General features: G+C 37.1%; 4 protein-coding genes across 4 annotated transcripts; 2 read left to right on the top strand and 2 right to left on the bottom strand.

Moving 5' to 3' along the window:
• Window positions 1–3415: 3415 nt before the first annotated feature.
• LOC110911152 lies at window positions 3416–8849 on the top strand. The gene is made up of 9 exons (XM_022155736.2): window positions 3416–4345; window positions 4985–5059; window positions 5233–5535; window positions 6349–6484; window positions 6590–6752; window positions 6896–7021; window positions 7131–7325; window positions 8383–8505; window positions 8587–8849. The coding sequence occupies exons 1-9, from the start codon at window positions 4099–4101 to the stop codon at window positions 8677–8679; spliced, it is 1461 nt and encodes a 486-aa protein (XP_022011428.1). The 5' UTR covers window positions 3416–4098; the 3' UTR covers window positions 8680–8849.
• Window positions 8850–9730: 881 nt separating this feature from the next.
• On the bottom strand, window positions 9731–11063 carry LOC110911153 (transcription factor MYB35). Its single transcript, XM_022155739.2, has 3 exons — window positions 10863–11063; window positions 10644–10773; window positions 9731–10532 (listed from the first exon to the last, which is right to left on the bottom strand). The coding sequence occupies exons 1-3, from the start codon at window positions 10996–10998 to the stop codon at window positions 9911–9913; spliced, it is 888 nt and encodes a 295-aa protein (XP_022011431.1). The 5' UTR covers window positions 10999–11063; the 3' UTR covers window positions 9731–9910.
• A 1554-nt stretch (window positions 11064–12617) lies between these two features.
• Window positions 12618–14239, top strand: LOC110911151 (thaumatin-like protein). Its single transcript, XM_022155735.2, has 2 exons — window positions 12618–12726; window positions 13398–14239. Exons 1-2 carry the CDS (start codon window positions 12678–12680, stop codon window positions 14111–14113), a joined length of 765 nt encoding a protein of 254 aa, XP_022011427.1. The 5' UTR covers window positions 12618–12677; the 3' UTR covers window positions 14114–14239.
• A 3527-nt stretch (window positions 14240–17766) lies between these two features.
• LOC110913489 lies at window positions 17767–18996 on the bottom strand. The gene has a single exon (XM_035984283.1). The coding sequence runs from the start codon at window positions 18994–18996 to the stop codon at window positions 17767–17769; it is 1230 nt and encodes a 409-aa protein (XP_035840176.1).
• Window positions 18997–20806: the final 1810 nt, after the last annotated feature.

The following is a 20806-nucleotide window of genomic DNA, read 5'->3' as shown; positions in this document are numbered from 1 at the left end:
TAATCTAAACTATGTGTTATTGTGTTGATATTTTGTTTTACTTTAAATTTATTTATTATTGTCTTGCAACCATGATGATATTTTTAAGTAATATTTTATTAAAAAAACAAAGATTTTTTCAGAAGTAGTCATAAAAATTAAAATTAACTTATTCATCTCGTATATAGGGTAATTACAAAAGCAATGTAAGATTCCTGAAAAAAAAAACAATTGTCATATTGTTGAAGGAGATTTGGGTATCAAAACATATATATAAAAAAAACATAACTAATTGCCAAAAACCAAACTGTTTTCTTTGATGATTATAAGAGCATCTCCAATAAGGCATTATTTAGGTGTTTTTAGGGAGAGAGAAAGTGATGTGGAGGAGAGAGGGTGTGAGGTGGAGGAGAGAGGATGTGAAGATGTTTGTGAGGAAAAATGAGAAAAAATGGATGAGTGTGAGTTATGTGAGTGTAGTGGGGAGAGAGGAGAGAGAAGAGAGGAGAGAGAGAAAAAATGTGTTTGTGAGAGGGGCAAGTGAGAGAAAGAATATGATTGGTTGGGCATGTGCCAACTAGGCACCCTAAAGAATGAGAAAAAATGCCCCTTATTGGAGATGCTCTAATGTACATTCGTGTAAGCCAACAGCCATACTAATTCTGCATAATGCTCAAACGCCATTCAAAGTTTCTATTTAAATTATTATTTGACTATCTATATTCTATAATCAAACCATCATCAATTTCATTTTTATAAACACTTATTTAATTTTAATTTTCTATAAATTCTTTTTATAAATATTATATTTATTTAGACTTATAAGGTTTATCTCTTTTACTTGTATCAATTATCAAATCAAAGTGCATGAAAAACATATAAAAGAGTTAAATTTGTACTATTTTCCGTTCCTGACATTTTTGAAACATGCCAGTTCCATCTAAAAACTAAGGTTAAATCGAATAATTAGACAAACCACAAGGACGAAAATGGCAGTTAACTCATGTTTTTTTGGACGGAACTGACATGTTTCAAGAATGTCAGGGACGGAAATGGTACAAATTTGAAATTTGGTCTGAACTGGAATAATTGGACAGATCACGAGGAGGAAAATGACAGTTAACTCCATATAAAAAGATTCAACTAACTTATGCGTAATGTCTGTTCAAATAAACAGTTGTACATATTGTTCTATATGTAACACATAAAACAAGTTTTCAAAGAGATTTCCTTCTCCCTCCCATTAACGGAAGGAAACACTCACGAGACCGGATGCGGATAATGACGTGGAGCAGTGGGCCCCAATACCGTATTCATCTAGTATTCGATACCGAGGTTGAGGATAAAAACCGGGCTATCATACTGATCATTCTTAATGTCTGTCTCTCCTCTTCTATATCTTTCTCTTCTCCTCTCCTCTTTCTCTCTTTTTATTCAATATATAAAAAAATACGTTGAGGATGGATCTTGTAGGCTTGAAGATGAGATGAGAAAATAATGATATGAAGTTGATATAACGTGAGGATGGTAAGGATAAATTTACTACACTATTTCGTAAAATTATCTAAAAAATTCAATTTATATGTTAATTATTAAAGGAAAAATTATAAATTTTGTTCTTTATCTTAATATCATATATCAGGCGGTGTCCTTTTCAACGAATGTTGACAATTGCACTTTACAAGAAATTTTGTTGCACGTTTTGTCCTTTACACCCAACTCGGTTAAAAAAGTCTGTTAAGTTTGGTCATGTGGACCCCATATAAGGGTATTTTAGTATTTTTAAATACATAACCCCCACCTTATCCTTTCTCTCTCTACAAACGAGACACCCACACTCTCTCTCTTTCTTTCTTTCTTTCTAAACACCCAACTCCACCCATCTACCACCACCCAACCACCACTGTCACTCCTCCCTGCAACCACCATCTACCAGCGCTACCATCACCTAGATACCTATTCTCTTTCTCTACCACTCTGTACCCCTCTTACCACCATCCACCACCAACCCTAAAACCCCAAACCACCGCCTCAAACCCAAAACAACGACCAACATCTTTAAAATCTTCCAAAATTCGCCAATCCAAAAAAGGAGTCACCACTCCTGATTTCTGGCCAGAAAACAACCACAAACACCTTTGTTGCCGCCGCACGTGTTTGATCAGAGTATAAGTCGTTGGAAGGTCGAATTCACAACCGGAGATTTAGAGTATCCCAACCCGCCGCTTCCGTTTCCACCTCAGGGCCCTCCGCCGTCGATCTGAGTCCTTATCTTCGTCATCGAACCCTAACCCCATCACCACCGTCTCTCCGTCCGTGGTTTTATACTTTCGCTCTCTCTCTCTCTATATATATTTCTTTCTCTCTCTAGGTATATTGTAATGTGTGTGTTGTATGTATCTTAAAAGATAAGAAAGAAAAAGAAGATTGGGAAACAGGTGACGGTGATCGTTGTGGTTATTTGGAGAGAAGGGGTGATGGTGGTCGTCGGTGGAAGTAGTGGAGGGTTGTGGCAGGTAGGGGTGTTGAAAATAGTGGATGGTTGTGGCAGGTGGGGCCGTGGGGGTGGGGGTGGTAGGAAGAGAGTAGTAGAGAGAAAAGGAGGAAAGATTGTTTTACCCTCGTGTGCTTATCACGTGACTAGACTTAAACAAATTTTATTAACTAAGTTGGGTGTAAAGGACAAAACGTGCAACAAAATTCACTATAAAGTCTAAAACTTGTCAAAATTCGTTGAAAAGGACACCGCCTGATATATGATATTAAGATAAATGGACAAAACTTGATTTTTTTTCTGGATCTCTTTCGCATTTGTTGTATTCCTTTTTGTATGTACAAAGTTTAATGCATTAGGTACATGTATGGTTTGACTTTCAATTTTTCAACTTACAATTTCACCTCTTATGGAACCCGCTTAATTTTCAATTTGCTTTTTCTTTGATAATTTTCATTCGTTATCTTAAAAAGAAATTAATACGCGGTTGTGTTTAATTTGTTCCTTAACACTCTGGTATAAATTTTATTGAAAAGAGAGTCGTATCCGAAACAAATTATTTTTTGTATCGTAACATATAACTAGTGCCGATAGGTGTTATCGAAACCGTCACCAGTATCGTTCTTATACTTATAAAGGTTCTCGATTAACATAAAGTATGCGTCGATAACAATATCAACGTCCCCATTGCATCACTTTCATTTTCATCTCTTACGGTTGCTATACCGATTACCAGTACCATAAACCACAAAGAAGCAAACATATACCAACCAGATTCTCGCCACAACGCCGCCTTAATATAAGCCTTAAATATATTAGTTGGGGGACAATGAATTTAAATTACAGATAAGCAACGGTAAATACACGATTTGAGATATTTTAGCAGTAAACCGAAATCAATAAATCCAAATTTCATAATAAAAGTAGCTCCAAAGTCGTTTTTACATTGAAAAAAAGTTGGGGGACAATGAATCCATCATCTCCACAATAATCAAGAAACCCTAGAACAGCAATAATAATGGTGGAGTATTGATTATCCCCCAACTCAGCTACCATTCTCTCATCATATATCCAATTCAAATCATCACTCATTCAATTTGCTCCTGTTTCTACACTCTTCTTCATCGATTCTGTTCAAATTTTAACCTAATTTCATCCAGTTAGGGTTTCAATTCGTTTCGTTTCCCCGATAAATTAGGTCAAAATGTTGAAACACATGTTCTTGTGTCTATAGTTTTGTCTTGATTAATCGATTTGATTCAGCTTTTGTGATTAATTATTAATAATTAGGTCAAATTGAAGCTGTTTGTGTGCTGCACTGTGTGTTTAGGTGTGGTGTGTGTGTGTGAGAGAGAGAGAGGAAGCTGGTGGAATGAGAGTGTGTGGATCGCGAGTTGTAGATTGAACCGAACTTCAACCAGTTAGGGTTTCAATTGAAGCATATGTTGGTTGTTGTATCTATAGATTTGGCTCGATTAATTGATTTGATTCAGCTTCTGTAATCAATCATCAATAATTAGGTCAAATTGATCAGGATAAATTGTTGGTGATTTATTTGTCTGCTGCACTGTGTGTTTAGGTGTGGTGTGTGAGAGAGAGGTAGGGAGGGAGAGGAATCAGGTGGAATGGGAGTGTGTGGATCGAAGGAGCAAGGATGCGTGCGAGTCGGAATAGGTTCTAGGAAGAAGAAGAAGCATGGGGATAGAGCAGATGGAGAAGCGGCACCGAGAGTTCATGGAAGAAGAAGGAGAAGATTGGGGAGGAAGAAGGCAAATTCCGGTGCTATTCGTTATTCGTCTCGGAGTAAAGTTGATCCTTCTGGTGATGTTTGTAATTCGATGGATCGGTCGTATCGTAACCCTACATTTCAAGGTAAATTGAAATCAATAATTATCATCAGTTTTCCTTGTCTAAGTAGATTGAGATTTTGATTATAATTATCTAATTAATTTGAGCTCAAATAGCGAGACTTGGATCATGATTATATTTGCCGAAAGAAAATTGATGATTGTGAGAATTTTAAGTTACATGTCCTAAGCATCACTAGCTCTAAATTCTAATAAAGGATTGATTATATGTCCGACTCTTTAAATTGCACATCTAAACACCCCTTGAAATTGATAAAACTGGTCTTCAGGGGAGTTTGGATGTTCATTTTCAAACGGATTGTTACAATTTGATGATTTAGTATAGGTGTTAGCATTCAGTTCGTAATAACATTTATCCCGATCATTAGTTTTCTTCACATACATGCAGAAAAACTATAATAATCATCTTAATCACATTAGATATTTATCCAAACACCAGTTCTGAGGATTAGAGTAATTAAGTACTTTAAACTATATGAAGTTATAAAAAAATTGTGGAGCTAAAAGACTAAAAGGTTGACTTATGTTTGTATTTGGGAAGTATCTGGTTGAAATTTATGCATTATTAGGAGTCCTCTTTATCGTGTGTTATATTTTCTAATTATTTTGGTTCTATCGGTTTACACTATTTGATTTTTTTCAGGAAGTACGGAGTGGTTTGATACTGCTACAGGGATCGAGTCTGATGGCGATGACGAGTTTTACAGCATTCAGGATGGTAAGAAGTTTCTGTGTGTTTTGTGGGAAGAAAATTTATGATTCTGGTTTCCTTTTATTTTGTTGTTGTGAACCAAAACCTAACTAATAGTATTATATTATGAACCAAAACCCGAGCCTGTTTTAACTTGTTATACCATCGACATTCACTGATTTTTGATGGAAATTTTACAGATGTTATATCTCAAAGCAGTTCGGTTAGTGCATCAGTAACTCCAAGAGCTTCTGATCATGTCCCTGGTTCTTCCTTTTCTGCATCCGAGTCACAAATGAAACCCAATGAACAACTGCCACCTGTCGCCACACATGGAACCTCTGTTGTATACGACTTAAACAATTGTCTGCCTTGTCTTACCTGCACTACCTCTGCGGATGTAAAGAGCAAATCATCATGTTCAAGCCCTCCAAGTGCAAAGAAGAAAATTACTTCAAGGCTTTCCTTTAAATGGAGGGAAGGACAATCTAGCGTTTCCATATGTAAGACTCATGCTTGCTACACATTTTCTCTTTCATATGGGCTGAATTAGAGGTGGCAGTTGATTGTTTAAACAGGCTATTTAAAAAAATCAGCTTAAAAGCGAACGGGTCAAATGGGTGGAACAGGTTAAATGGATCGAAAGTTTCCCAAATATATTCTTAATGCAAACGACTTCTTAAAGCATTCTATTCAAAAAGTTATATCACTGTTATAAGTTTATATTAATATAGCTCTTATAATCATGTTTAACCCACGAATTATCTTTTAAAAAAACTAAAAGGGGTAATTCATTTTCGTCTCTGAGATTTGGCCAGTTTTGCGACTTTCATCCAAAGGTTTGTTTTTCCTCATCTGGATCCAAAAGGTTTGAAATCTTGCATTTTCATCCGGCTCGTTAACTCCGTCTATTTTTCTTCGTTAAGTCAGGGGTATTTCTGTCTTTTTTGTCAACTTAAAGGGAAATTCGGTCTTTTTAGGGGTATTCGGTCTTTTTACATAAAGTGAAAAAGACCGAATTGTCCTATAAGTTTGCAAAAAAGACGGAAATACATTCCACTTAACAAAGAAAAATGGATGGAGTTAACGAGCCCGATGAAAATGTCAAGATTTCAAACCTTTTGGATCCAGACGGGGAAAAATAAACCTTTGGACGAAAGTCGCAAAACTGGCCAAACCTCAGGGACGAAAATGACATTTTACTTGGACTAAAAGTAAGTGTTTGGGGTCAGCCTGCCCATTTTGTGACCTCTAGGCTGTATGATATATCTTGTTGTGTCATGGTTATAATTTTGCATATATTTGATCTGTTTCAGTGTCTCCAAGAGCTATTTTGCAAAGACCAATGGCAGGCTCTCAAGTTCCGTATTGTCCGATAGAGAAGAAAATGTCAGATTCTTGGTCACCACTTGATCCAAGTGCCTTTAAAGTGCGGGGGCATAATTATTTAAAGTAAAATAAGCTTGACATTAAACTATTTCTTTATTTTTTCCTCTAATTTATATGGGGTTTGCATTTGTCTTACCAAAGTGGCATGTGGTTCCTTCTGTTTTACAGAGATAAAAAGAAAGAATGTGCTTCAAATCAAGCTGCTTATTACCCTATTGGTGTTGACGTATTCTTATCTCCCCGTAAGATTGATCATATTGCACGCCTTCTTGAACTCCCAAAAGTTGAATCATCTGGAAAAATCCCTCATTTGCTTGTTGTAAATCTTCAAGTATGTCCCTTCTAACCATTAATTTTTTTATTTCATCTCGTACATAAAAAAATCTTAAGATCAAATTTCGATGCGTATGTATTTTTAGATGAGTTCATCGTTTACCTTTCTACTTAACCAGATTTTTTATGTCTATAAATTAGATACCTTTATACCCCCCTACACTATTTCAAAATGAATATGACGGAGAAGGAATGAGTTATGTTTTGTACTTCAAGTTATCTGATAATTATGAGGAACTTCCGCTTCATTTTAAAGAAAATATGAGGGTAAGATGGTCAATTGGTCATGTCTCATCTTCTCACCGTTCAAGCTTTCATATGGTTATGATAAACATTTTATTTCGAGTATTTATGTGTTTATTTATAATTTTGATAGAAAATAATTGATGATGAGGTGGAAAGGGTTAGAGGTTTCCCGGTAGATACCATTGCACCCTGCAGGGAAAGATTGAAGATCTTGGGCCGACTCACAAACTTAGAGGATCTTCAGTTGAGTTCCGCTGAAAGGAAGCTTATGAGTGCTTATAACGAGAAGCCCGTTCTCTCACGTCCCCAACATGAATTTTTCTTGGTAAATATATTTATTCCACATGTTTTTTTACCTCATGGTACTTTTTGACGCATATTAAGCGTTTTTTTATTAATACTTATGACCCCATCTTGAGCAACACAAAGAACTGTACATGTGGTAATACGGCACGAGGATTGGCTGGGTTACGGGTCAAAACGGGGTCAGGTTGTAAGGGTCAAACGTTTAAGTAATCTTGAAATGGGTCGGGTCAGCTTGGGTTGACCTGTATACACTTGGTCAAGTTTTATATTTTTCGGGGATAATGTGTTTTGATTATAAGTATTGTTAAAATATATACACAAAAGGGTTAGCCGTTATGATCTGATAAACGCATCTCTTTTTATCTTCACTAAAAAATAATATTATTGCAATAATGGCTTTAATTTAAGTCTTTTAATAAAACCCGTTTGACCCATTTGATATATTTTTCTTTTAGGTAATCTTTTTAGTTTGACCCATTTCACCATCTACCCATTTACAAGTAGGTGGATACCAAAGTGTAACCTCTAAAGAACCCACAAAATGTTTTAGTTTTTTTTTTTCTTTTTCTTTTTGAGGTGTTAAAAAGATACCAATCTCTCTTTGGTTGCATTATTTGCATTTGTATCGTCTCAATACTATTTAAATTTAAGTGGGCTGTCATCGTATCTAAAAATTAGGCGTATTTAGATGTGCTTTTTGAAATTTGAAATAAAAGTATTATATGAAAATGAAACTTAATAATTAAATATAAGATAATCCTGCTTTATGAGAGTGTCTGGAACTCTAGTTGTGATTTTGTTATTTGATGATGTAATGCTTTTAAGGCTTTCTTGTTCGCCGACATTTCTTCTTTTAAGGTGGTAATAGATAAGAAATGATAAAAAAAAGTAGGTAAATAAGTAACATTACCTTCCCCTTACAATAACCAGTTCTCTTGCAGCTGATTATTTGACCACTAAGTATCCATATAAATATATAATCATAAACATAATCTCTTTACCCAAAACACACACCCAAACGCCCCTTTTGTGCAATTCATCGATAAAAACATACTCTAATATTTAAAATCTTGCAGGGAGAAAACTACTTTGAAATTGATTTGAACATGCACAGATTCAGTTACATCTCTAGAAAAGGTTTCGATGCTTTTCGAGAGAGACTAAAACTTTGTATCCTCGATTTCGGCCTCACTATCCAGGTTCAGAAACAGACACACATACACTATCCTCTCGGAGTTTACAATAGTGGCCTAAAATGAAGTTTGTTGTTATTGATACAGGGCACCAAAGCTGAAGAGTTGCCAGAATGTATTTTATGCTGCGTTCAATTGAAAGAGATCAACTACAAAAATTATAACCAACTCGGGTTCTAATTTCAAGTACCCTTCATTTTCATAAACTTGAAATTCAAAGTTCGTAAACTATTTTCTTGTTTATTTCCAGTACACACATCTGTTTGAAATAACGTTGAGTAATAGAATACCTTCCCGAGTGTACAGCCTTAAACTCTTATGAAATCCAAAACGACACTTTCATCCGTCTTTTTTTGCTGTAATAAAATAAATTATCTATATATATTAATTCATAACATTGGGAGGAATAGTGATTTTTTTGTCTTCTATGGTTTCGTCTTTTGTGTGTGTGTTTTTGTAATAAAACTTTGATTTTTTATAGTTTTGCCACAAAAATTAAATGAATTTATTTTTTGTTACTTTTGTTTTACGTTTTTTCCCCGGATTTGGTCGAAGTTCGGTTGGTATTTAGCACCGTGTTTGGTGGTCATATTTGGTCCCTTACGTTTTTTTTACCCCCTCGACTTCTAATATGTGAGTCACTTGGTGTTAGAAACTCGTGTTTTTATTTTATGTTTTTCCTGGTTTTGATTGTCGTTTGGTTGCTATATCTCCCTACAACGCTGGTAGCACAGTTTTACGCCCCTCACCACAACGCTGGGAAGACTAGTTATAATCATTTTAACATTATAGTAGAATTTTTTCCAGCATGTGGACCAGTGTAAAAAAAATAATATAATACATAAATCTTATCATAGTGCACTCTTTGGAATTCTTTTACTGTATCAAAGTTGTATTTTATTTTAAACGGGTCAAATAAATCCAGTTAGTTGAAATGGAGACGGGTCAAAAGGATTGAAAGGCTGCTGACGTCTATTGTAGCTGTTTTTTGAACAACTTAGATTTTCAGGATACATAACACGAATACTTGCATGCTTTAGGATTCGAACTCTCATCCTTTTGGTTTTGGAGTACATCACTTAACCACAACGATGTCCCATTGGGGATGTCTATTTTAGTACCTACAATTCTACATGGCTTTATTCAAACGTTTTTATTATGATTATTGTAAATTTTCTTAATAAGAAGCCAACCAAAAAGTGACCGGTGACCCGTTACCCAACTTGTCTGACACTCGTTATAAATTCTAATTTTACCATTTAAAATATGAACTAAACATTAGCAACAGAGACCAGGAATTTAGAGGGTAGCATACTAGCATATAACTAAAAACTAGAACATAGGTCGATCTAGAACCGTGTGCTAGAGAATCACCCGTTACACCCGTTCTTAAAGATCTAAGGCTTGTTGTTCAGAACTCAGAATATCCATCCAAAAGCTGAGGGAAGTCCAACTGCATTTCTCGATCACGGTTTAAAATGGACTCAACAAAAGAAACAGAAGCAGTATCAACCTCTAAGCTGTTCTTTGTGTGATCTACCCCGAACCCATTGTAACTATTCGGGCATTCACCATCTGTGGGTAAAAACCCGAAATTGGGTTCGTTGGTACACTCTTGTTCTTGGTCTCCAATAAGATAATCACTCCAAATAGAGGGAGAAGATGGTAAATTCGCTTGAACTTTAGATGCAGGTGATGATGTAGAAGATGAAGCTGCTTCATTAATAACTGGGAAATAAGCAGTTACCGAATTCATTGGAGTGGGCCGGTCTTGAAACGGGTCCATTGTTGTTAATGAACTGTCGGCCCGAGAGAAATCCAAGGGCGAGTCGTGGTGTCTTTGATCTGAAGGTCTCGTGTTTTGTGGGATGGCGTCGCTGATGCTTCCGTAATCAGAAAGAAGCTGACTTAACGGCTTATGGGTGATCGGGTCGATTCCCATTTTAAGCAGCTTCTTCTTTAGTTTTGTGTTCCAGTGGTTCTTCACATCGTTGTCTGTTCTCCCGGGGAGTTTCTTTGCAATCAACGACCACCTGAAGATTCAACTGTTTCAACCCATTGCCCGGATAGATTTAAAATTAAACAAAAAAATCGACTAATTTCCGTATTAAAGTGTTGAAACACAAAGTAGTTAGTAAACTTACCGACTTCCCACGGCCAGATGGTACCTCAAAATGAGCTCTTCTTCAAGAGGGGTGAAACTTTCATGCTTGAGATCGGGTCTTAGATAATTTGTCCATCTTAGTCTACAACTCTTTCCGCATCTGTTAAGACCTGTTCAAGCATACACACACACGACACAGGCCGCCGGTCATTATAAAAAAACTTCAATCATGATTAGTAAGACGGGAGAAAAAAACAACCTGCTTTTTGCGGTACTAATGTCCAGTTACCGATGCCATGACTAGCAACATGTGCGAGAATCTTTGCGTCTTCTTCAGCTGTCCACGGGCCTTTCTTGACGTGTGATTTATCACAACATGGAGGTCGTCTTCCCATCGATAAGTGTCGTAAATCACACACAGTAGATGGGATGGTGGTGATGAGAGGTCATATAATGGAGGGGAGTTGAGGGAACATTTAACAAGTGTTAAGGCAACAAAAGCATGTAGATATTGGCTCCCTAATGAACATATTGCATGCATGATCTCTTCATTCACCCTTAACAATGACATGAAAATAATACTCTCTCTCTCTCTCTCTCTCTCTCATGTGCTTGGCTCCTCTCCATAGATCAACTCCAAAAACAAAATAATAATAATAAATGTTACAATGACTTGTACTTCCGGCATCAAAAGTTGTGTACTGGTGTTTATTTGTTATGAAGATTCAAAATACCAACAAGATGCTTTGTGTGAAAGGCAATGCAATGAAAATGAGTGAGATTGGATGGTTGTGTCAAAATGAATAATAGGTCAGCATGACATTATATTTTATCTATCAATGAGCTTAAATTAATGCATTTTTTTAGATTTGAAGAATGTATATAAAAAATGAGTGTTCAGATTTTTTAAAATAAGATAAAATCACAAAAAAAATAGTTGTTTTCTTTAATGTGTCATAAAACTTTTTACGTGTTCACCATCCTGCTTGTCATTCTCTCTATCTCTCTCCCATCTATAGATGTAAGTGGATGGTGAATGATGGGTTGAGTGACGGATGTGAATGATGCCATGATGGATGGGTTAGTGAGGTGGCGCTAAGGTTACGTTCAGACGCTCAGTGATGGATGCTTACACAATAGGATATTTGAATCTAATTAGTCTAATAATTGTCATGGGCAGACATAGGCTATTTTGAGGTTATATAAGCTAAATTATACATATGACTATAAAACCACGTATCTCATTGCTATACTATATGTCTATATGTATGAAGTCGTACTAACATAATCATTAGGCAAAACACTATCATGAATATAAACCAATTACGAGTTTGTAAAAAAAACCTGTCATATCATTATAGCATCCACAATCAAGAGGGTTCACAGACTATCTGTCTTTTCCATGTCTTTCACGGACCTCACCCTCTTTCTCTCTCTCACTCTCACACTACTCAACCCCTCCCCTCCATGAACTTTGGTCGTCTCTATCCTCCCCTCATTTCTCCATGTCGTTTGTCTCAGCCACATATGTCCATGGGCACCGCATTGTAGGTAATCTTATGACTGCCCATTGTTTGATTGGCCTTATACCATGAGAATGATCCCAATGTGGCTCGTATCTTTTTACCATTTCGTAATGCATTATTTGCATAGACTCCATTTTTAACACGATGATAATGTTATATGAGACGTGACATTCAAAAAGTTAATATGAGAAACCAGTGGAGATTAGTTATATTCAAAGTTGAGGTAACTATTAGAGAGGAATCAAGTGTTTGCTCTTGTGCAATATCCATTGGAAAACTGAAAACTGATTATAGTTATAGTTCGATTATCTGCGGTTATACACATAACAAAGATCAAGAACTTAAATTACCAAGTACTATAAAATAATAATATGATCAATATTCTATTCATATGTGTGAGCCACCTTATCCCTTAAGTTATGGGATTTGCTTGTCTTTTAAAGGAGGTTATGCCAAAAATTCAAATACTTAGGCAACAATTTAGCCACTAAAAACATTCTATAAATATATTACAGGATTTAAAATTATATCATTCCACCTAAAAAAGTATGAAGCCAACCAGCTTATTTGTTCTTTCCATTGTCTTCTTCTTGTCAGGTAATTTCCCGTTTGAGTCAGCGAACTTCTTGTAACCCACTTATCGGCTAAATTTTCAATTAAAGATATTATAAAGACAATCGTTTTCTTGTATTTTGACGTCAGTATGTGTAGAAACACATTTTTATTATGATGTTGCATGTGAAATTTTCTGTTTCCGCCACTATTACTTTGGCAAAAAAATATTTTACTCCCTGTTACACATTTATAATATATTTTTATTTTCTACGAGATTTAAGTGTGTGTATATATATTTATTTAAAAAAAAAATAAAAACTGGCTAACCAAGAAAAATTCGTCGGTAGAGGTTCACATAAAGTCATTCTTTCGTAAATAATCCCTTGGTAATATGTTAGTAAACCGTCTCAATTGCATTGCCAACCTAGTTCTGAGTAGCCTATCAATGATGCCACCCGATAGTTGTTTCGCGGCAAGTTCCATTGATAAATACACTATCGACGCCATGTTTCACTGACGTATTACCAACGGATCGCTGAAAACCAGCTATTATTTGTAGTGGGGGTAAACATTCACATATATTTTTAAGGATAGTTTATATATTCTTTTAACTTTCAAATATTTTAGTTTTTTTTTTTATATTTAATATGAAAAAAAAAGAGAAGTTGTATAAAACATAACACCTAATTATGTGAAGTCCTAAATATTAACAGGAAACACTATAGTTGAAGCATGTAACTTCCACATCATCAACAAATGTCCATATCCAATATGGCCGGCAAACGCGGCAAACGATGGCCACCCGGTGTTAGCCTCCGGCGGTTTCTACCTTCCACCAGGCGAACAACGAAAAATTCAAGCTCCGGCTGATTGGGTAGGGCGGATATGGGCTAGAACAGGTTGCAAATTCGGTTCAGATAAAGTACCCGCGTGTGAGACAGGTGATTGTGGTGGGAAATTATGCTGCAATGGGCTAATCGGGGCCCCACCCGCAACATTGGTCCAAATTGCATTACAACCGGACAAAAGCAAACCTAGTTTTTACGACGTTAGTCTAGTTGACGGTTATAATGTCCCGGTTTCAGTAACTACTATACCTTACTCAACCAAATGTCATATTGGAGGGTGCAAAAGGGATATTAACGATTGTTGTCCTCAAGAACTCGAGGTTTTGAACGATAAGGGGGAAGTCGTTGCTTGCAAAAGCGCGTGTTTGGCTTTTGACAATGACAAGTTTTGTTGTAGGAACGCGTATGGGGCACCTAGTAAATGCAAGCCGACTGTGTATTCGAAGATTTTTAAGGATGCCTGCCCGTCTTATTACAGTTACGCCTACGACAATCCCCCACCGTTGGTTAATTGTCCTTCGGATGACTATTTGATAACGTTTTGTCCTTCGCCACGGGTTAGTCAAGTAGAATCTGCATAGGTTTGTTATGAATGATTGTGTTTTGAACTATTGGTGTCACAATAGTCTAATACATTGATTATTATGTATTCATATGACCTGAATTTATATAAATATATTGGTTTGAAAGAACAAAACTTTAAACAATTATACTTTGTAATAAAATATTGAAGTCTATAGGAAATATTTATTTAGCCATTTTCGTCATTTTTTGAGAAATATTTTCATTTTCGACTTAATCCGTTTGTAACCGAGTATTGAACACCCCTAAAAGCGTTATTTGATCAATATACAAGGCAATGTTTATTTCAGAAGAGAGTTTAGTGTGAGAAGAATATGAATAAACCTAAATTGTTAAAAGAAAATTTACCAATAATTCATACATTTATATATATATATTTTTTACTTTTTATATACAAGCTAGTGTTATTACCAAATATACGATTAATAGGTTTTGGCGTTTCATATGCGGCAAACTAGTTGATCCTTGTATAATATAAATTATTTGAAACTTTAATATTATTAACCATTACAAAATCAATTCCGACTATATTATACTAATTTCTTAAATGTCATAAAAGCTATCTTAATTGTGTCGGGTTGATGGCCTGGCAGGTTAAGGGGTTGAAATGTTTAACCCGCACACATATAAATTCAGGTTAACCCGAACCTGACCTTCTTAACCTGTATTTTTAAATGAGTCATACAAGTTGACGATTTATGAACGAGTTGTTGGGTTTTAAACGAGTTATCGATAACATGTTTAATGATGAGTATGAGTATGACAAGTAAATAATATAATGTGCCAAAACTAACATTATTATGACTAACCATGTAAAATAGAAACGAAAAAACATAAACAAAAATAGATAAGTTTTTTTTTTCTAAATAGTTAAAAGGGTTAACGTGTTAACCCGAACCCGATCCTTTTTTTAAATGGGTCGTGTTAGTCGACCTGTTGGGTTATGTAATATCTGCTGATAATGAAAGCCAAAACTCAAGGGAACCACTTACATGCCTAATGGAATAAGTTAAGATACAATCTCAAGACCAGAACTTTCCCCCTTGACGGCTTCCCAAAACAACTGCCCAAACTACTGTTGCATACAACTGTTGCCTTCAAGAATAAATAATAGAAGAACAAAGTGTTGGTCAACAAGTCAACAGTCAAAACAACTAAAGTCAAGGTTGAAGACTAGAAAACCAAATCAACAAGTCAAAGACCAGAAGTTTTGTATTCCCAGAAGTGCTAGTTCTCAACCAGCAGTTATATGAAATCAAACAGTTCTCTCTATCGCACATTAGAAGCAGTAGTTCAATGTAACAGTGTAACTATCCAGAAGTTTTACTAACTGCTGGTAGTTACATCATTTAAAGAGTTGTTAGGGGTCGATTTCATGGTGACATTACCGACATTTCTCTCCTCGTATATATAGTTCATTGTATTCAATGTAACGGTAACACTAAGAGCCTTTGAGCATAAGGACTTAGTGATAAAGAGTGCACTTGGTGAGGATGAGTACATTTTTGTACCTTGTGATTGTATTACATCAATTGAATTCAAAATGAAATCATTTTGTAATCATTCCCAAATCCAGTTGTGTTAGACTGGTGTATTTATTGCAACTGTTTGACTGAATTTTTTAATTTGTTCAACTGTTCAATCAAAATCCATTAAAATGCCCATGAAAATTTTATACGACCCGACTTGACTCGAACCTGACCAAAAATATTATTACATAGCGATAGACAAACGACACCTAAAAGTTTCCGCTTTAGGGTCCGCCATTGGTGATATCTGCATGGACAACTTTAATGTCATAGTTTTCGTATGATTTTTCTCTTTATTCACAGTTTGTTTTTTTACACATGACTAAAAACTATGGCATTAAAGATGTTCATGCAAATATCACCAATGGCAGACCCAGGAGCGGAATTTTTTGGTGTCGTTTGTATATCGCAATGTAATAATATTTTTCGGTTCGCTTTGAGTCGGGTCGGGTCATATAACATTTTATTGAGTATTTTAATGTATTTTGATAAATAATATTACTTTTTTATTAAAATGTCTTTAGTGAAACATATATATCGAAGAACTTATTAAAAATAATAAATATTAAGCTATATAAAGAGGAAATAAGTAATAAAAAATGTAAGAGTAAAATACCAAAATTGTTGATAGGTTTCAATTTGCTTGTTCCATCAAAAAGCACAAAAAATGTCCTTCACTTTAACAAAAAAAATAAACCTATTGATTTGGAGAGTAATGCAATAAAACGCAAACCCGAAGAACTGAAATGCACAAAAAAATCATTTTGGTTGGAACAAAATACAGCCAAACCTTAGAGACGATTTTGGTATTTTACTCTAAACTATATCTTCTTAGAGCATTCGCATATTGTTCATCAAATTCTGAGAGGCTCCTTCATATTATAGATAGTGATTATAAAGGGTTGTGAGTAGAGGAAAAAGAAAATGTTAATGTTCATCTGTAAATATGAAAAAACATTGTCTATCCCTATAATTTTTTTTAATATTTTTAGAAAGTGGTTGTGAGTCAAGGAAAGAGAAAATGTAATAATAAAGGTATAAAAAATATTATTTAATTAAAGAAGAAATAAAAAGATAGTGATTTTTAGTGTAATTATAAAGATAAGAGTAAACTGTAATTTTACCCCCCTGGAGTTTAAGCCAATTGGCACTCTGACCCCCTCCGTGGAAAATATTGCTATTTGACCCCCAACATTGTTGTTATGTCGTAAGATTACCCGCTGCCGTTAAAAAGTGTTAAAAGTCAACCTAACTTATAAACGGTCAAAGGGTATTATTGTCATTTACACTAGGTTTTTATGGCTTACTCAGTAAAACACCCTATATATATATATATATATATATATATATATATATATATATATAATAAGTATATTATTTATATATAAAATACTGGCCGAGTTACATCAATATCGCAGGTAAGCGAACAACAAGCTGCGCCGCTACCCCTTTCTGAATAGCAAACCCTAGCCTATTAAAGACAAACCCCTTCACCCCTGTTGATGAGCAACTGCTGTGGACAACCTTTTGGACCCTAGTCAACAAACGGATAGCTTCTGGAGCTAGGGAGCCAAAGGTGTCAAAGGCGAAGGGGACAAATGCATGTTGGTTATCAGCACATGCTTTAGCGTGTTTATCCACCTTTTTAGATTCCGCTTTCCTTATAGCCTGTCCTGCTACAAACCCGCTTTCCCTTAAACCAGCTAAGGGGGAGACTCCTGTGAGATCCACACAAGCATGTTTCCCTCCTGCCCAGCCAAAGACAAGCAGATCCGCTAGTCTCAATGTAGATCTCCCTTCCATCGGATCTGTAAGGAAATTCACAGGGGCCTCCTTCTTGGCAGAAATCCCCGCTCTCCTCAAGATGTCCCCCAAAACATCTCTCACCCAGTCGTGCCGATATTTAAAACCAGGGAGCTCCTTACAATGAATAGCATGCTCCCCGTATTTATCCATGCAGGCTTTACGGTAAATTAGGCAGGTTTCATCTTCTGAATACATAGGGATCATCAGCCGGTATTTGAGGATAGCCCTATACTCAACAGCCGACATGCATTGCCCCAGCCCCTCGATCGGGATAACAGTCAAAAAATCTTGCGCATGGGGGCCTTTCAAGCACTCAATCACCGCCTTCTGGCGGGGAGACAAATTGAATGTTTCTCCCAGACTCCGAGCAATTTTGTCAAATAGGGCATTCGCCAAAGTTTTTTGTGGCTTGGGGGGGGGGGGGGGGCGGTGTCCATATTAGAGAAACCGCTAATATCAAAGTCTGGAAGAGAGATACTTAAGTACTCAAGGGCCTGTTGGTAGTCTACGTCAAGCTTAACAACCCCACTGTTCCGAAGGATATGGTCTTGCAATACACACGACTGAGCTCTAGATGTCACAAAAGCATAAACTCGAACATCCCGAGCTGAGAGGAGGCCCAAACCACCCAGACGCATCGGCAAAGATGCCAACCACCACTGAAGGTCACCGAAGTAGGACCCCCCGCAAACAACAATGTCTTCGATAGCCTCTCGAAGACCATCATCAAAATAGGATACCGCATTGGCCATCAAGTGGGGTTGGCAGGTCCGCAGCCCAAACAGTAACTTAGCTACCCCCATGCATGACCTTAAAAGAAGAAGCTCACACTGGGGGTCCTGGAGGCAGGGCAAGAGTTTCATAAGGTCAACCGCTGTCAATGCCCGCCGCCCTGCTAATTCCCCGATAAAAACAGAATCTCGGCTAACCGCCCCCCCAAGGAGCTTAACCCCCCTCTCAGGTCTACCTATCCCTCTCGGGAAAAGGCCGTCCTGAACCTTGAGACCGTCACACGATGGCCAGTACACTTCCGTTTTCTTAATATTGAGATGGAGCCCTAGGGATGGTCCCTCCGTGTTGATGATGTCCAAGGCTTTAGCAACTTCCATTGCGTTACCTATAATCGTGCCATCATCCAAATACCAAGCATGAAAGGGGAGGTTACAGTGCTCCTGGACACGGAGAATAAGTGGGTGTAAGGCTAGGGCAAAGAGAAGGGGCCCCAAGGGATCTCCTTGTTGCACTCCAGTGGTGGCCCTAATACAATCGCTGCCAACATACAACCTAGCGGGTTGGGCGTACAGGAACTGGACCCACCGATAGATAGATGGACAACGTTGGTGGACCTGTTGGAGGAACGCTGAGCGGTCAACCATGTTGAAAGCATTGGTGAAGTCTACCGTGAGCAAGGCCATGGACCCATCTTCATGAAAAGAGTTCAGGAACCTGTTCGCACTATGAAGGACCGCCTCCGCCCCATTTGGTGTACCAACCCCGAATTGAAAATCCCCCAAATACTGGGCCATGTCCTTCCCAACCTTCTTCATAGCCACCTTAGAGACCAACCTACGCCAGATGCCCCCCACGGCGATAGGCCTAATACCATTATCAGGTTTCAATAAGGGGGTGAGGGGGGCTGAGGCCACAAACTCAGCCAACACCTTAGGGCAAAGCCCCTCAAGCCATAGGTTGACAACTCCAGTAATGGCTGTGAGCAGACCCGAGGAACTTACTGAACCCTCAAAACCAATAGCGTCCAACAAGTGTTAGGCCCGCATCCCATCTCTGCCACAAGATGTCCCTCTAGGGAAGGATTGGATACATTTAAGTACGCAATCCTCTGCTGCAATAGGGTTGGAAGGCAATGATGGGGGTGGCACTGTAACAACTGTCACTAAAATCAATAATTAGGACGATAATTAGTCAATAAGAAAACCCTAATTGAGACACCCAAGTAATTCTGCATTGGCCCTAAAATTTTCAGAACAATCGGAAACAGGATCAGGGCCCCTAAAACTCAAGGGGGGCAAACCCTAGTTTAACAATTATCTAAATTAAACGTTTCTAGCATCTGATTGGCCAAATTGTTGAATCACCCAAGCTATACCCGAGCCTAGGCAGCCTATGAATTAGACTGCTTAGCTTACGGACCGCAAAGGAAAGGGCTTACGGTCCGTAAGCATGTCCCAAAAATCACTATAAATAGCCGACTTTGGGACTTGAACTGAGAAATGAAAACGACGTAAAGTTGCTGTCTGTACGTCGAGTTAAGGCTGTAATACTACAATAAACACACACACGATCACGAGGTGTTGCCGCAATCAGGGTAATAACTCGATCGCTATTACGATTCAACGTCCGATCGATTATAACTATCCAACGATTGTCTGGGTGCTGCTCAAATTGAGCTGATACTTTGTTATTCATTGTGATTTCGACTTAAATGTTTGAGTGCTGTTCAAATTCGGACTATGCTCTGTCATTCGTTGTTAATCCATTGAATTATTAAGTATTGCACTTATTAATTGTTGTGAGGGTTTAATCTCGTGAATTGACGTAACTGCTGAATTAGTTACTAACCCGTTTGTGTGTACATTGTTAATTAAATTAGGTTAATCACAGGCAAATCAGTAAGGCTTAAACTCTGCTCGTAAAATCTGCAATGTGAGTCATTCTCTTTTTATCAACTGTTTTACAAAACTCCAAATTATTTTCAAAGTTATAATTACAGGGATTAAGTCTTTGTAATCACCAAGTTACAGCCGGTATGTGGGGTTTTGTATACATTACTTGATAATCTTCAACATTGGGGCAGCCAATGGGTGATATGACCATAATCACAGACACCATTGGACAGGTGGGCCAATGGGTCGAGTGGTAAAATACCGTGGGTAGTTGCTTTGATATCAGAAACATTGTAATCGCTCTTAATACTGTGAATTATAACTAATGGGTCGTTTTAGTAAAATGAATGATTCACTCAGTATTTCCCCGCTGATAAAACCTTTTTCAAACATGTTTCAGGTGATATGTTGTGAGCAAAGAAAGAGAAGTGCCGTGAAGCACTCCCAACTTAGAAAAGTGGCTCAGTATAAATAAAAAAAAGAAACATGTTTTGAAAAATAAAGATTTCCCTGGGAAATCACATTGTTGTAAATTTCGGGAATTTATCCCTAAAGTTATAAAGCGAGCAGTTTAAATTATTGAAAGATCCTGTTTTAAAAAGACTTCCGCTGTCGCCAAAAATTTAAATACCGCAGGATTTCCGTCCCGCGGCTCCTGAAACGGGTAAAACCGGGTCAGGGGCCGTGACAGAAATAAGGTGGTATCAGAGCCACTGTTTTAAGCTTACTGATT

Source organism: Helianthus annuus, chromosome 15 (assembly GCF_002127325.2).
Source record: "Helianthus annuus cultivar XRQ/B chromosome 15, HanXRQr2.0-SUNRISE, whole genome shotgun sequence".
NCBI lineage: Eukaryota > Viridiplantae > Streptophyta > Magnoliopsida > Asterales > Asteraceae > Helianthus > Helianthus annuus.
Note: the sequence above shows the minus strand (reverse complement) of the source record. Positions and strands in the feature narration are given on the sequence as shown.

What these genes read in the sequence shown, in the direction of transcription:
- LOC110911152 (XM_022155736.2), top strand. Translation starts at nt 4,099, where the DNA reads ATGGGAGTGTGTGGATCGAAGGAGCAAGGATGCGTGCGAGTCGGAATA. An exon ending in ATTTTAAAGAAAATATGAGG is followed by an intron (nt 7,022 to 7,130) that starts GTAAGATGGTCA and finishes TAATTTTGATAG; the next exon opens with AAAATAATTGATGATGAGGT. An exon ending in CCCAACATGAATTTTTCTTG is followed by an intron (nt 7,326 to 8,382) that starts GTAAATATATTT and finishes AAAATCTTGCAG; the next exon opens with GGAGAAAACTACTTTGAAAT.
- LOC110911151 (XM_022155735.2), top strand. Translation starts at nt 12,678, where the DNA reads ATGAAGCCAACCAGCTTATTTGTTCTTTCCATTGTCTTCTTCTTGTCA. An exon ending in CATTGTCTTCTTCTTGTCAG is followed by an intron (nt 12,727 to 13,397) that starts GTAATTTCCCGT and finishes AAATATTAACAG; the next exon opens with GAAACACTATAGTTGAAGCA.
- LOC110913489 (XM_035984283.1), bottom strand. Translation starts at nt 18,996, where the DNA reads ATGAAGAAGGTTGGGAAGGACATGGCCCAGTATTTGGGGGATTTTCAA.
- LOC110911153 (XM_022155739.2), bottom strand. Translation starts at nt 10,998, where the DNA reads ATGGGAAGACGACCTCCATGTTGTGATAAATCACACGTCAAGAAAGGC. An exon ending in ATTAGTACCGCAAAAAGCAG is followed by an intron (nt 10,774 to 10,862) that starts GTTGTTTTTTTC and finishes ATGCTTGAACAG; the next exon opens with GTCTTAACAGATGCGGAAAG. An exon ending in CATCTGGCCGTGGGAAGTCG is followed by an intron (nt 10,533 to 10,643) that starts GTAAGTTTACTA and finishes TTGAATCTTCAG; the next exon opens with GTGGTCGTTGATTGCAAAGA.